This window comes from Torulaspora globosa, chromosome 8 (assembly GCF_014133895.1).
Source record: "Torulaspora globosa chromosome 8, complete sequence".
Classification (NCBI taxonomy): Eukaryota; Fungi; Ascomycota; class Saccharomycetes; order Saccharomycetales; family Saccharomycetaceae; genus Torulaspora; species Torulaspora globosa.
Genome location: NC_050734.1, coordinates 477,497 through 492,159, shown reverse-complemented (window position 1 = coordinate 492,159; position 14,663 = coordinate 477,497). Strand labels below are relative to the sequence as shown.

Here is a 14,663-nt window from a genome sequence, read left to right as displayed (position 1 = left end):
GCCTCTAATAAAGCTTGTGCTCTAAGCTTATAAATTGAAATACCTTATCAAAAAAATTATTCCGGTACAATTGTGAACAAAGCGTACTCCGCTCAAAAAAAGCTTGAAAGTCGCTGATCAATCAAATGTTGTCGTAAATACAACTCAAACAGTGCTAATTAAAATCGGAAATCAAAACTTCTTGGCACTTTCCTAGTACTGGCTTATATTCAAAGTCTGACAAGGGTTTATCAGCCTGGATTATCTACCTGGTCAGGAAGAAATAGGAATATTTCTCCACTGCACGCAAAAACTATGCTTTTTTGCCCTCAAATAACCCGACCGGATTTTCTTCTGCACGTTTTTGCGGCGTTGTACGCTGTGGTTTACGGGTTGTAAGCTGCAAAATGTGCCCATCAGCGTGGAGGGGAAGCAGACGCGGCGCCGGAACGGAAAAATTAAACTGTGGGCTTTGTTCTTTCTCCCTAGACAAACACGTTCGGGAGGCTTGTTGCATTTTCCCACGGCGTTTTCTCCTGCTGCTTTTTTCCGCTGTTCCGGTGTGTCTCCCCCTCCCCCACTTTGTTCTCCAAAAAAAGATGTTCCGGACCCGGATTTTCTCTGGATATGTTTTTCCGGTCGTCCCCCTAAATAGCTAAGGGATAGCAAGAGAGAAAATTAAAAAAGAACTCCGAAGCGGGGAGTCGAACCCCGGTCTCCACGGTGAGAGCGTGATGTGATAGCCGTTACACTACATCGGATGCTAACTGTTGGGATTTTAGCTTTCTCATTAACCCCATATTTCGATATCCATACAGTGTGATCATTAAAGCGCTCATATTGCCATTATAGAAAATATGCTGTCCCGTCGTCATGAAACCGGTTTCGTGGCCTAATTGCCGGGATTTCAAAGTTTTTCTCTAAGTTTCGACTTTATGAAATCTATTTATGCTTTTGTTGTACTGCGTGCTTTGCTAATATGCTGTAGCATCGCCAAAACATTAAACCTACTCCAAAAATAAAGAAACCGAGATCAGTATGCTGGTAAGCAACATGGGTTCGAACAATTCTTTGGCGTCTAATCAGTTCTCTCTTAGATGCACCTAAGCTTGCGAAGATACGCCTCTTTCTTGAGCGGCTGAGGGTTCGTCTAGAACCTAATTATGACTGTACATATTTTTATATGGTTGATCACCGCCGAAACAAACTGCGGTCGCTTCAAGCTTTATTTCTCTCCGTAGGTACATTTTCCAACTCGCTACTTATAGAACGCTTATCGGCGCGGTGTATATCCAGATTTGTATGCTGGCCTATTAGATCCCTGATACCTTCTTCCAATGGCAGTACCATTGCCCGAATACTGTCTGTCGCGAACATTATAGCTGCGACCGGCACCAGTTCCATAGCTATCGGAGTAACGGCTCTGATGGGTATTGTACTGGTTCTTTGCGCCTCCGCTGTTACCTCTGTAGTTGTCAGCACCGGGATATCTTCTTTGACCTGCATATTGTTCCGCTTGCTGATAATTCCTACCATTGTACTCATTGGAATAGTTGGCTGTGTTGTTCATCTGTCCAAAATAGTAAAAAGACCGAAATCCTCCAACTCGTGGCTTATATTGTGTGGTACCGCTGGGGCCCACAGGTACTTTGTTTTGCCTCATATCATTTTCAAAATTCCAACGACCAGATCGGTTACCATTTTGGCTGTTATTGTATCTGTAATAGATGGCATCCAAATCATAAGGCGATAAAACTGGTTCGGATGGTATAAAACCATTCAGTGTCACAGACTTATTTCTCCCAGGTAGCGGCTGCAATTTGAATGCCATCTTGAGAAATAGGTTCGTAGAAAGCTCGGGCAGGGAGCCCGTCTGAATAGGGCACTGCATTTTGCTATTCAGCTGAAATCCTTCAACATCAGTTGAAACGATACCGCTAAGGCCACTCTTGAAATGCTGAAACTTTAGATCCGTCTCCTCGCTAGTTTCTTTAAATAAGCGCTTCGCAAACTTCTCATAGTTGACGTTTTTATTGCTGATGATTAGAACCGGATCCTTACGAACATTACGCGATTTCTCATAATCGGATAAAAGTCGATACTGCTCTCTCACAACTCTCAGCAGTCTCTTAGACTCAATGAACGGTAAGAGCGCTATGCCTTGCCACGACATTTTTTTTCCATTCATATCAATCGGGAACTCTGTTGGATAGAAGTCTATAATCTCCGAGTCTGGATCACTCATCAAAGGCCTGAATATAGGAGGTAACGTGTGACCAGAGGCCGCAGGGAGCACACTCATCAGTTGCTCGTAAGGCAAGATTGGCTCACCCTTTTCGAACTCGATCTTGATGTCGGCTATACCAATAAAGTCGGCAGCAAATGGTGCATAATGATAAGGATAAAACCAATCCCATGACGCACAGCCTTGATAATAATAGGCTAAAACCCATGAGACACCTTCAATGTAATGCTTTACAAGATCCTTCCTCAAAGGCTCAATTTCTTGTTCGCCGATATTGAACTTGGCAATATAGTATCTCTCTTTATAACCAGGTTCATATAGCCTCACCTCAGCATCACTGTCAAAGACTCCACTGCGCATACCACCCGAAGAGACGACTGGCACAGACTGGCCCCCCTTTGGATCTTCGAAGGAGATCTGTCCGCTTTCTATAGGCTCTTCATTCTCATCAGCATCATTATCCTCATCATCATCATCGGCATCTTCCTCTTCGACTTCATTGATGATCTCGGCTCTGATTTCTTCATCCAGTTCTCTTTCTGCTGCCGCCTGCTTTACGTCTATGTTTTCTTCTTCGGCTTTAGCTCGTTTGGCCTCACGTTCTTGTTTCGCTTCTTCCTGCTCCAGCTTGTGCTTCTTGGCTATCAACTTCTTCTTCATTAGATCAGCAACGGAGTAATTGGCTTTATTAGCCTCGCTAACAACTTTATCCATGTCAGTTGAGCTTATTTCTTTCATAATTTGATCGTTCTTATCACTTTGCGCTTTTACAATAGCTATCGCTTCAGCGTCTCCTTCGTTTGCTAACATAATCTCCTTTTTCAGATTAACCATATCGCTTGTAGTGAGATTCCATGAGCCCGTTGCAAGATTTCCTTGGGTGTCATACATCTGTAATTGCTCATTAACCTTGGTTGGATGTCTATCCTGACCCTTCGAAACATCTCTTTGCAACTTCCTCCTCTGAATTGATTCCTGTTTTCTCACCTCCTGGATGTGTCTCGTCTTGAAGATGTCCGCTTCACGGGCACCCAGATGTCCCAATAGCGTTTCAACAGACTTCAAGTTCAACTCACCATCACATGTCATATAAGACTTCAAGCCCGGCAGGACAACCTTCCATATGTCTAATAATATATCGATACTATTCTCCCTGACGTCAAGACTAGGCAGATGAGGAAGAAAGTCATTACCACAGAAAAAACACATGAAAACCCAGTCGTCGATGGCTCGTTCCAGGTCAAATGGGATCGATAATTTCGGCACCCACAACTCAGCAGCCAGATATTCTCTCAGTACACTGATGTGCAACCATAAAAATGGCTTTTCGGAGTCCTCCTTGGCTATAAGCTGCTTCTCCTCCTCAGTCATATCCAAAGTATCCTTGAAGTTGTGTCTTTTACGATTGTTCTGGGCGAACACATCTTCTCTCAGTATCTTGAAATGCGGCTCGTGTGTCGCTAAACCTAAAAAGATCAGATCGGCGTCTAAACCGTATATACAGTGAGTGGTGTTCGGATTATACTGAGGGTCCGCCCGCTGCGATCTAACGAAGTTCATAATCTTGTGTTCACCTTCGCCCGGCACCGTGGCATCGCTAATTATGACTTGCAAATTTCGCCAACCGGGATCTGTAGATAGCTTAAAGGAAGTCCAGTAACGTAGCGCCGCCGCCAGCTTATCCATGAACGGAGTTCCCGGTGTGATAGCGTTGGAATCCCAGGTTTTTTTACTTTTAACTGATTCGTCAATTACTTCTCCAATCTCCTCACGTTCCCTCATGACTTGTTCGCGGGCTTCATTTTCCAGTTGAGCATCTCTGGCGCTTCTGAATCTACGAGAACGTTGCTGGTTCATCTTGGCACGCGGAGCTACACCATCCACAGCTATCATCAGCACTTTACGTGGTCTAGCCATATTCAGGACTCGATTAGTGTACTCAAACACGGCAAGAAGCATCTCGTCTTCCGTCTCAGGCGGAGGCTTGTTCTCCGGATGCGAACACGGATGCACAATACCGTTCATATCCAAATACAGATTGTCCAGCTCACCATTAGGATTAGGAGCCGCATAATCGATAGGTAACGTTACACCGTCTATAACCTGAGGTTGTTCTTCTAAAACAGGCGATATGATTTTAGGATACTTCCTTGAAAGCCATCTGAAGAACGAAGGAACACCCATTGCAGCCAATGCCCACTAGAAGCCAACTTCAATGCCTGATATGCTAAACAGTTGGCTCATCGAGCAGTTCTAGCCAGCTGAAATTTCACATCCATATTAAAGCACCTTGAAAATTCACAAGACTCTTGTACCTTTAAACGGTAGATCCCACTAAGATGGTAGCTATATATAAGAGAGGGTCTTAGCAGCTTTACAGCTGGCATTGGATCAACTAGAACTGTCGATTGGCTACGTTGTATGAGGAGATTTCCTGGAGTGGTTGCGCAGGTAAGGTTCAAGGGGAGCTATCCGTTAATCCCGATCGAACAGTTGCGGAAAGGCAATGGAATTCATGTGGGGGAAAGCGGCACTTTGGCTTTGCGCGACTACTATGAATGGCTGAATCTGCCGAGTATTATGAAACATGAGACCTTCTTTACCAAGCGAGGAGAACTGCTGAGTGATCTCCCGGATAACACAGAACGCTTGACGCTGTATGATCCGATTCTGACCCGTAGCATAGCTCGGTGGTTGCTGGTCGACTACAAGCTCAATCATTATCCCTACAGCGACTTGAACATCATAAACATCTACACAGACCTCCCGCAGTCACTGAGAATAGCCGAGAGCATGATGGGGTACTTCAAACAGGCACTGTCGAGCAACATGTTTGAGAGGATCAGATACACCATGGTCCCGCTGCATAGCCACCGTCAGAAACTGTCTGGCAGGTTGACTCGGAATATCCCAGGCGAGGTGCAGATCATCAGCGACGCGGCTGTCTTTACTTCAGAGTCTACTAGCTCGTCTCACCCGCAGCAGTTTGTCATCGAGGATCCCGTCTACTTCCTGATGCTGAACGACATCTTCAAGAACACTTCTCATGATCTGGTTAGGTACAACAAGAGCGTCGGCAACTGGGAGCAATGCTACATGGACATCCACACGTCTGGCGGCAAGTCACGGAGGTTTGACACGGATCTGGATTACTGGTGCGACTCCTGCTTGTCAAGAGCATTGCAGAAGTACGACCTCGGTGCGGCAAAACAGTCAGCGGGCTTTTATATCCCGACACGGTTGATACAGCTCTTTGATCTGCTCAAGACCGTCGCCCCGGCGCACAAATTGTTCGCCATTGACGCGCCGCAGCGATGGCATCCGTCTTTCCTCTCGATGATCAGAATCCTGGCGGGCTACCAGCCTCTGCGAGCGAGCAAAATCGTCGAGTCGCACAGGAGCTCTATCTGGCGTGGAAGGCGCGAGGACTGCGGGCCGCGCTTCACTGTGGATTTCACGCAGATCCAGCAACTGTACACCAGCATCAACGAGTCCGCTAAGTTCTGCGAGGTCGATGACGTGCCCGAGTTCGTCAACCAGTGGCTAGATACCGGCTGCGAACAATCTGACAAGTGGGCGCAGGACGTGCTAAACTCGCAGTTGGAGATGATTGGCGCAAGCGAGCTGGCCATCTTGCACTCATGCTGAGCGCCGTTTCTAAATTTGCGAAAAGCTAACAATAAACTATGTAAACGGATGATACGGATACAGAAAGGGTCCTGATTTATGAAGCAACGACTGCGACCGAATATTAAGCCACTGCTATTGTATTTTTTTTTTTTTCATTTTTCTAACACAGCCAGGGCAGATCATCGCTATACGAGATCGACTTGAAAAGCTTCTACATCAGCCCTCTCAGTGGCTATGTCAGCTGAAGGCGTTCTTCATCTTCTGGAAAGGCTTCATAAAGACGTTGCCACGTCCCGAAACTTGCTCGCCAGAGTCAATGTAGGAATCCTCTTTCTCCGGCTCGAACGGCGGCTTCTCTACGGTCTCCGGATCGACACGCCCATGCGTGATAGGAATAGAGACGTGTCTTCCCTGGAACGCGAATCCCGGATGGAACACCGACAACGCCACGGTGGCGAGTGCAATCATCAGGGCATCGAGAATGATGAAGTAGTTCTCATGTATGATAAGATAGCCGTTCCAGCCCGCGGCTAGTTCTGCAAGACGATAGCAGCAACGGACAAAGACCGTAGCAACCGCGACGACCATAGCAAGAGGGAAGTAATGGAACACCCAGCGGTCGGGACGCACCCTGAGGTCGCTGAACTTCTGTCTGTACAGATAATCGATCTCGGTGCGGCTGATCTTCAACAAGCCGAGACTCAGCTTGGTCTGGCCGCTGTGGTCCAGACGGGTCTGGACGAAAACCTTGTAATACAGATGGCCCATGAGCACCATGAATATAATCATCGACGCAACCTGCAGCGACAGCCCCGCGATAAAGATGTTGTCACCGGTGTCCGAGCTGTCGCCGTTTGTCGACTCGGTGCCCGCCACACCGCCGCCTGCCGCCTGAACCACCAGAGATATGAAGTCGAACGCGATGAAGATATACGAGTATGCCATCGGCGACGGCAGCAGCGAAAACCTGTGGCCGTAGATCTCGATCATCTTGGCCAGCTGGTAGTACACGCCTCCCATCGTGAACACGGGCGCGATCGTCAGACACACCAGCTGCATCAGGAACGGGTTCACAAGATACACGTCGAAGTGCGACCACACCCTGCCGACGTACCCAAGCACCTCCAGGATCGCCGCACACACAAACGCCGACGAGAACCAGTACTGCCGATACCAGATCATCAGCGTATGCCAGCTCAGCAGCACCCCCCAGATCGCCAGCATTGCCACATTGAACGCCAGGTTCGGCACCATGCCGCTGTACAGCGACACTGGCGACCGGCCATCCACCACTACACTATCTCTTTTACTTACTTCCAGCAGCGTTGCTATGTCCATAGTACGACAGAACAAAGAAAGATCCGAGAACCACTGAGCTGTTCCCAGCGAATCCACGTCACCAGAACCCTGAAATCTCTCCTGCTTATAAACACTACAGCCGAAATTCTTCCAGGGATCCGACACACTACAATGCCACGGTCCACGAACAACTGACGGGCATTACGCCGGCAACCAAAACCTCCTGCAGGAGGCCGGCTGCTCGAGACCCTAGAGGCGTATGCTTCGTAGCAGGTTCCTCAAGGTCAAGTATGCGTAATTTTTCATCTGGCTCTAGATCCGCGGAGCCGGAACAATGTTGTTCCGATGACGATCAAGGAAATCGACAGTGGGCAGCCTGTTCAGGCCTTACAAGAGCCGTGTCGGATGGGGCCAGCTGTGGGCCTGGCGAGCGTTCGCCATTGTGGCGATTGGCGATGATCTTAACTCTGTATGATATATAGTTGGTAAGATTTCAGATCTCGATGGAATTGTTGGCCGCGCGGCGCTACCATTTGGCGGGTTTCCTTGGAAAACAGCCAACGGGGTTAGGTTTCCTTCCGAAAGCACATATTAAGCAGGGGAATACGAGCAGAGGGAGTGGAATAAGGTTGTTAGATTGAATGGCATCGTGTAGAGAACGGGTCCTTTAGATAGGTATGGTGGAAGAGAAAGGCGATACGGCAGCGGAGCGTAAGGAGGCAAAACCTCACATAGCTCACGCAACGGTTGGCTATGTGAATCACTATAATGGATACACGTACTCGATTCGAACGTGGTTGTTTGACTGTTCGCTGTTTATTTTGAATGTGATATTCACGATATTCTTCCGAGAGATCAAGGTTCGTGGTGGTCACAATGTTCCTGGTACGGGTACGCCGACGTTGATGGTTTGCGCACCTCATGCTAATCAGTTCATCGATCCGTCGCTGGTGATGGTGACGACCAGGAAGCTGTTGAAGGACTCTGCTACGCGGTCGAGGCAGGTTTGCTTTGTCACCGCGGAGTCGAGCTTGAAGCAGCGGTTCGTCTCGCTGTTTGGCCGTTGTACTGGGGCGATTCCGGTGCCTAGAGCGCAGGATAATTTGAAGCCGATCGATGCGAGCGTCAAAATATACTGTCCGGACCTGGAGAATGCTCCGGAGGTGATCAAGGGCCGGGTCGAGGGCGGCGGGTCGCCGGAGTTCAGCAGAAGGTTCGTTGCCAAGTCGCTGATCGGGCTGCCCAACTATTTGGGGAACGCGCAGATTAGCGAGGTTTTGGACGACGAGACTTTGGTTCTGAAGGCGCCCTTCAAGTTTAAGAGCAATGACAAGATCAGAAAGCTGTTGACCGAGGGCACGAACTTCAAGTACGCGGCCAAGATCGACAATTCGAAGACGTTCCAGAACGTGTTTGACCATCTGCACACCAACGGCTGCGTCGGGATCTTCCCGGAGGGCGGGTCGCACGATAGGCCGTCGCTGCTGCCGATCAAGGCGGGAGTGGCCATTATGGCGCTCGGAGCGGCGGCAGCTGACCCGAATATGAGGGTGCACGTTGTGCCCTGCGGTTTGCACTATTTTCACCGGGACAAGTTCAGATCGAGGGCAGTGTTGGAATACGGGGAGCCGATCGTTGTGGGGCCCGAGTTGGGCAGAAAATACGCTGAAGATCCGAGGGGAACTGTGGAAGATTTGCTCAAGACTATCACTAACGCTCTTTATGCCGTCACGGAAAATGCGCCTAGCTTCGACGTCTTGATGACGATCCAGGCGGCGCGGAGGCTGTATCAGCCAGCGAGAGGCAAAGTTTCGCTGTCTAACGTCGTGGAAATAAACAGAAGGCTACTTATCGGCTACTCCAAGTACAAGGACGATCCGCGCATCATTCATCTACAACAGATGGTCAACAAATACAACAATGCCTTGTATTCGCTTGGCTTGAAGGACCATCAAGTTATGGAGCTGAAAACTCGAAAGACTGAGGTGCTAAGGAGCTTGTTTGTTTTGATCGAGAGACTGATAAGACTATCGATATTCTTCGTGCTCTCGCTGCCGGGGTCCATCCTGTTCACACCGATCTTCATTAGCTGCAGCATTTATGCGAAGAAAAAGGCTAAAGAGGGTCTCTCAAAATCGGTGGTCAAAATAAAAGGGACCGATCTGATTGCGTCCTGGAAACTGATGTTTGCCCTGGTGTTTGCGCCTATCCTATATGTTACCTACTCCTTCATTCTGGTCTTCCTGTATTCCCGTCATAACGTCTGGGTATCTAAACTGTGGGTTCCGTTCGACAGCAAGCTTCTCCAATTTTGCTATTTCTATGCCCTCTTGGTGTCTGCTACCTACTCGAGTCTCAAGACAGGGGAGATTGGCATGGACTTGTTCAAGTCATTACCACCGCTGTTCATTACCTTCATCTACCCTGGAAAGAAAATCAAGCAACTTCAGAGTATGCGTGAGCGCTTAAGTCTGGAGATAACAGCTGTGTGTAACGAATTAGGACCCAAAGTCTTCCCTAACTTCGACAAGATAAAAACACGTTTCGATGATCATGTGGAGGAGGTATCATCAGAAGCTGATGGTGAACTGACCGAGGAGACGCTCTTCAGTTCACGTAGCCGTTCGGCCTCGGTGCATTCTGAAACTTCCATGGCATCGAATGCGCTATCCAAAATCAACTCTCGCGGTTCTTTAACGGACGTTCCTATTTTCTCAGAGGGGAAGCATCCCGAGGATCACAGTGATGACGAACTGGAGGTTTCACCTGAACCGGATGAAGGTGCCTCCAAAATCACCGCCTTAATTAGGAAGAAGTGGCAGCACGAGAAGGCAGATTAACCTCCCGCTTCGTCTTTAATCATAAAGACATGAATTATACGACGTTTATAAGTACAGAGCAGCTTCATATCTAATGACCACCGGAGCCTAATCCTCACCAATAGGAATCTCGTCCTTAAGAACTTTATTCAGTTTCACCCTAATCTCTGTCTGTGGGTCGCCTTTTAATACATCCGAGATAAACCATACATCACAATCAAGTTGCACCATCTCAAGTGCACCCTTGAGAACTCCACACAACACATTAGAGTACCACAGTTGCTTCATCGCATCCATGGGAAGCTCAACAAAGTCGCTCAATGGATTTTCAACCAGCACTAGCGAAAATGCGATCTTGTCAGCCGACCAATTTGCAACTTGAGGAGTGATGTTCAAAAAGATCTTAAAAGCACATTTGCTGATTACTTCGCTAGTCCTTACCATATTTTCACAGCGTGGCAGCGCCGTTCTAGCCAGAAAGTCTTCGATCAGCCTCACTCCAATGTTGTAGCCCATCGTATACAACTGGTCATTTACCTTTGGGAAACATCGTTGATAATCCTTGCACAATTGCGAGACAATTGCCCCATACATTAGCGTGAACAGTTCGCCATTGACTTTCTCGGTCTTATTCTTCCAGATGTCCTCGCCAGCAAGTCTAAGAGATTTTGAATGGCCACTAGTGGATGGTGTGGATGACATTATACCCGATATCCAGCGGAATGGCCGACAGTCAACCTATTGATGCTCATCTTGGACTCTTGGCTGATGGTTAGAAGACGCTGGTAGATATAGTCGTTACTATAAGAAGATCACGTGAATCTGGCTCTGACCTACTTAGAAGATGAAGAAGCCATTAGTACCAGGACGGGCAGCCTGATAGCGTCTGACTATCTTCAATTGGCTTTGGGTCGTGCTCTACATGCTCTTTCCAAAAAGCCCTGCGCCGAGTGCTTCAGTTGTTGGTGATTTCGATTTGATACAACATGGCTACTAAATAACTATTCAATCCTTGTCCAACAGGTTGTCCAAGATGTCCTGAAATTTGCCGTGCGAGGCTTTGTTGGCCTTTTTCAAAATATCCTCCGCGATGCGGTAGGAGTTCTCTTGGTCCTTGGACTGGTAATCGTACAAATTACCCAGATCGATGTAGGCCTCCGCGACTTCAACCCATGTTTCAGGCTCGTCCTCAACTTGAGCCTTTTCCAGGTACTTCAATGCGTCTTTCGTGTTCTTCAGCGCTTCCTGTTGGGCCGTCTTACATTTCTCGCCGTCCTTGGACGCTTGCTCGCCTTCCCCGTACTGCAAGTGCATGAAAACGCTCGTTGGTTCCTCAGCCGCCTTCAAAAGCAGATGGCCAGCCGATCTTGCAATGTTGCGATACAGCTTCTCGAATTTCTTGTCATCCGTGGCGCCCAGTAACCGGATCATCTCATCTCTCAGCCATTGGTAGTTCTCGGACAGATTTTGCTGCAACTTGTACAGCGGATGCTTTGGAGACAGCTCCACCCGCTCTAGCTCCTCGTCCTGGTCACTGTCCAAGCCTTCGTCTATGTCATTTTCGTGGCCAAAGTTTTCCACAATGTCCAGGAGATCGTCAAACATCTGCAGAACTTCGAAAGAAAGCTCCAGATAGTCCTTGTTGACGTTGAAGTTCTCCTTCGCCTTTTCTAGCTGTTCACTGATATCCACGCCCAGAGCGCCTGGCTTGCTGTTGACCTTCAACCGCGAGATGTACTCCAAGGGAATTCTCTGTATGACAATCTTTGCCAAGACCAACTTCAGCAGCTGCGAGTCTTTGAACACGGACAGACCCAGCTCGCACCTTTCCAGAGCGTTTTCAAAGAATTCAGACACCACCTTCCTGTTCTTCTTGTCATCCTCATCTTCGCCCGCCTTGAAGACAGTCAACTCAGACAGAGCCAAAGCATAGATAGCATGGAATTCGTCGTTTAGGTTCTTCTTGATCTCTGCGTCTTCTTGCGATTGGCGAAGTAATCTATCGCACTCATGCACTACGCCGTTCACCACGTAATCACTCTCTCTGTCCGAATTGAAATAAGTCTGCCATAGGCCCTTCAACTGCGAAAATTCATTATCAAGATCCTCGTTGTCGTCCAATTCCACGCTAATCTGATCGGCTCCCGGAGTGACATCTTTCGAATCCTTGGCCGTTTCGGTCTCCAGCCTTCTCTTTTTCTCTTTGTTCTTCTGCCCCACGCCCAAAGCTCTCTTAGCCATCTTTATCTTGCTCCCTCCCTTCCAGCCCTCAACAGGAAGCTGCCAACAATTTTACTCCATCTGTTTATATACACCTACCACGCTAATTGGGCCTTGTGCTCAAACCCATTAACTCAGTCCATGCAAGAAGCTTCGACAATAAACGATGCCAGAAAAAGAAAGAAGCTCCATATCGTACTGAAAAAATTCAATTCACCTCCGCCAGCATTGACAAGCAACTTCTACGCTTGCAACCGTCTCTACGAGTTCAAAATAATTTTCGACCATCTGTTGAATATTTAATGTTCTTGGCGACTACAAACGCTAAGCAAGCGGTGAAAACGGCCCATACTAAGGCAACCGCCCGAGCTCGTTTTTACAAGCTGCCGCACTGCTCCTGGGCAGCATACCGGTCCACAATCAGGGCCATGACAGTGCAAATTGCTGCCTTCTGGTCAAAATCGATGGTTTCTGTCGTTGATTTACAGCGAAATTTTTCACTCTCACGTGACATTGCGACACACTTATAGTGAGCCGATGTAATTCTAAGTGGATGAATGTGGCTCACCGACAGTAACTGTGACACTTGCAATTGCTTAACGTATATAAGTCTTGTGAGCTCGTTAATGAGCCTGTGCTAGACTAATGGTGTAGTTCTTTGAGGTAAATTTTTGTTAGAGGCAGATATGACTGTTCCACTTATCATTGCTTCTGGTTGCGAGAATGAAATTCATCTGTTGATCGGCACGGCGAACGTTTCGATATGTATGAAGCGTATTAAGGCGATCCATGAATCTGGAGCGACTCCCGTTGTTGTACAGGTCAGCGGGGAAAGCGAATTGAAACAATTGGCGCAGATCAGCCATGGGACTGGTTTGCAGGTTATAGACCGAGATTTTAGGATGTCTGATTTGACCAGTTTGGGACGTCCGGTGGTGGCTAAAGTGGTTGATCGAGTGTTTGTGAATTTACCAATGACCGAGTATCCCTTGGCGAGAGAAATTTATGAGCTCTGTGTGAAGATGAGGATCCCCATCAATACGTTGCAGAGACCGGAGTACTCTACTTTCCACATGATTTCGACGTATAATGATCCCAAGGGCAGTGGATTGCAGATAGCGGTGACAACGAACGGACAGGGCTGCATCTTGGCGAACAGAATCAAGAGAGAGATCGTGGCAAGCCTTCCAGTCAATATCTCCGAGGTGGTGAGTAACATGGGCAGGATACGAAGCCAGATCATCAACGAGGACCAGAAGGAGCTGTTGGAGGCGCATTACGAACCCACTGCTGAGTTGGCAGTTGTCGAGAACAACTGGTACGGCCTGAACGACGACGGCTGGGAAAGCCATAAGCTGAACGGGCTTGTCGAAGAGTTCCACATGACAGAAAGGCAGCAGAAGCTGAGGAGAACAAGATGGCTATCCCAGCTGATAGAGTACTATCCGCTAGCTAAACTGGCGGACGTTGACGTCGATTCTCTGAACACTGCGACCGCCGAGGGCGCCTCAGCAGCAGAAACGCCTGCTGAGAGTACAACGACTGTCTCTGATATGAAGGATTCATTGGACAGAAAGGGCACGGAACTGACCACTTTAATCGATAACCGGACTTCCGACGGGCGCGAGAAGAAAGGTTCCATATCGTTGGTCGGCAGCGGTCCGGGATCGGTGTCTATGCTTACGCTTGGTGCATTGAACGAAATAAAGACTGCTGATCTTATCCTGGCAGATAAGCTGGTTCCGCAGTCGGTGTTAGAGCTGGTTCCAGGCGAGACAGAAGTTTTCATTGCACGTAAGTTCCCTGGGAACGCTGAAAAGGCCCAGAGCGAGCTGCTCGAAAGAGGCCTGGAAGGGCTGCTACAGGGCAAGAAGGTCGTAAGGTTAAAGCAAGGTGATCCGTACATCTTTGGACGCGGTGGCGAGGAATATCTGTTCTTCAAGCAGCACGGCTACGAACCACAAGTGCTTCCTGGTCTCAGCTCCGCCCTGGCGTCGACCGTGGTGGCCAAGATACCGGCCACGCAAAGGGACGTTGCGGACCAAACCTTGATCTGCACCGGTACCGGTAAGAAGGGCGCCCTGCCTGCCATACCAGAATTTGTCTCTACCAGGACCACTGTCTTTCTAATGGCCCTGCACAGGGCTGAGACGCTGGTTCAGGCGCTACTCAAGCAAGACTGGGATGAAGACCTTCCTGCCGCAATTGTCGAGAGAGCCTCTTGCAAAGATCAAAGGATCACAAGAACATTGTTGAAATATGTGCCACAGGTCGTTGAAGAGATCGGATCCAGACCACCGGGGTTGCTGGTTCTGGGCAAAGCAGTCGCCGCTCTCCTTCCGCAAGAGGACACAGAGTTCAGTGACACTCGCAAGTATTATGTCGAACAAGGCCTCGCTGGCACGGACATAGAGATTTCGTCTTTAGCAGATATCATTACATAAAATAACGAAGAACACGATTTCCAGTGA

The 14,663-nt window shown here is 48.4% G+C and overlaps 7 protein-coding genes and 1 non-coding gene across 8 annotated transcripts; 3 read left to right on the top strand and 5 right to left on the bottom strand.

The window, feature by feature from the left end:
* Window positions 1-668: 668 nt before the first annotated feature.
* Window positions 669-740, bottom strand: HG536_0Htrna8E. Its single transcript has one exon. It is a non-coding gene; the product is annotated as a tRNA-Glu (tRNA).
* A 512-nt stretch (window positions 741-1,252) lies between these two features.
* RAT1 (ssRNA exonuclease RAT1) lies at window positions 1,253-4,408 on the bottom strand (the record flags this gene model as incomplete). Its single annotated transcript, XM_037285683.1, has 1 exon — window positions 1,253-4,408. One exon carries the CDS (start codon window positions 4,406-4,408, stop codon window positions 1,253-1,255), a length of 3,156 nt encoding a protein of 1,051 aa, XP_037141579.1.
* Window positions 4,409-4,645: 237 nt separating this feature from the next.
* Window positions 4,646-5,872, top strand: HG536_0H02790 (type II protein arginine methyltransferase; the record flags this gene model as incomplete). Its single annotated transcript, XM_037285682.1, has 1 exon — window positions 4,646-5,872. The coding sequence occupies one exon, from the start codon at window positions 4,646-4,648 to the stop codon at window positions 5,870-5,872; it is 1,227 nt and encodes a 408-aa protein (XP_037141578.1).
* A 219-nt stretch (window positions 5,873-6,091) lies between these two features.
* On the bottom strand, window positions 6,092-7,192 carry RSB1 (phospholipid-translocating ATPase RSB1; the record flags this gene model as incomplete). The annotated part of the gene is made up of 1 exon (XM_037285681.1): window positions 6,092-7,192. The coding sequence occupies one exon, from the start codon at window positions 7,190-7,192 to the stop codon at window positions 6,092-6,094; it is 1,101 nt and encodes a 366-aa protein (XP_037141577.1).
* A 638-nt stretch (window positions 7,193-7,830) lies between these two features.
* Window positions 7,831-9,993, top strand: GPT2 (bifunctional glycerol-3-phosphate/glycerone-phosphate O-acyltransferase GPT2; the record flags this gene model as incomplete). Its single annotated transcript, XM_037285680.1, has 1 exon — window positions 7,831-9,993. One exon carries the CDS (start codon window positions 7,831-7,833, stop codon window positions 9,991-9,993), a length of 2,163 nt encoding a protein of 720 aa, XP_037141576.1.
* Window positions 9,994-10,080: 87 nt separating this feature from the next.
* BET3 (TRAPP complex core subunit BET3) lies at window positions 10,081-10,674 on the bottom strand (the record flags this gene model as incomplete). The annotated part of the gene is made up of 1 exon (XM_037285679.1): window positions 10,081-10,674. One exon carries the CDS (start codon window positions 10,672-10,674, stop codon window positions 10,081-10,083), a length of 594 nt encoding a protein of 197 aa, XP_037141575.1.
* Window positions 10,675-10,977: 303 nt separating this feature from the next.
* ETT1 (Ett1p) lies at window positions 10,978-12,213 on the bottom strand (the record flags this gene model as incomplete). Its single annotated transcript, XM_037285678.1, has 1 exon — window positions 10,978-12,213. One exon carries the CDS (start codon window positions 12,211-12,213, stop codon window positions 10,978-10,980), a length of 1,236 nt encoding a protein of 411 aa, XP_037141574.1.
* A 665-nt stretch (window positions 12,214-12,878) lies between these two features.
* MET1 (uroporphyrinogen-III C-methyltransferase) lies at window positions 12,879-14,636 on the top strand (the record flags this gene model as incomplete). The annotated part of the gene is made up of 1 exon (XM_037285677.1): window positions 12,879-14,636. One exon carries the CDS (start codon window positions 12,879-12,881, stop codon window positions 14,634-14,636), a length of 1,758 nt encoding a protein of 585 aa, XP_037141573.1.
* Between the last annotated feature and the right edge of the window lie 27 nt (window positions 14,637-14,663).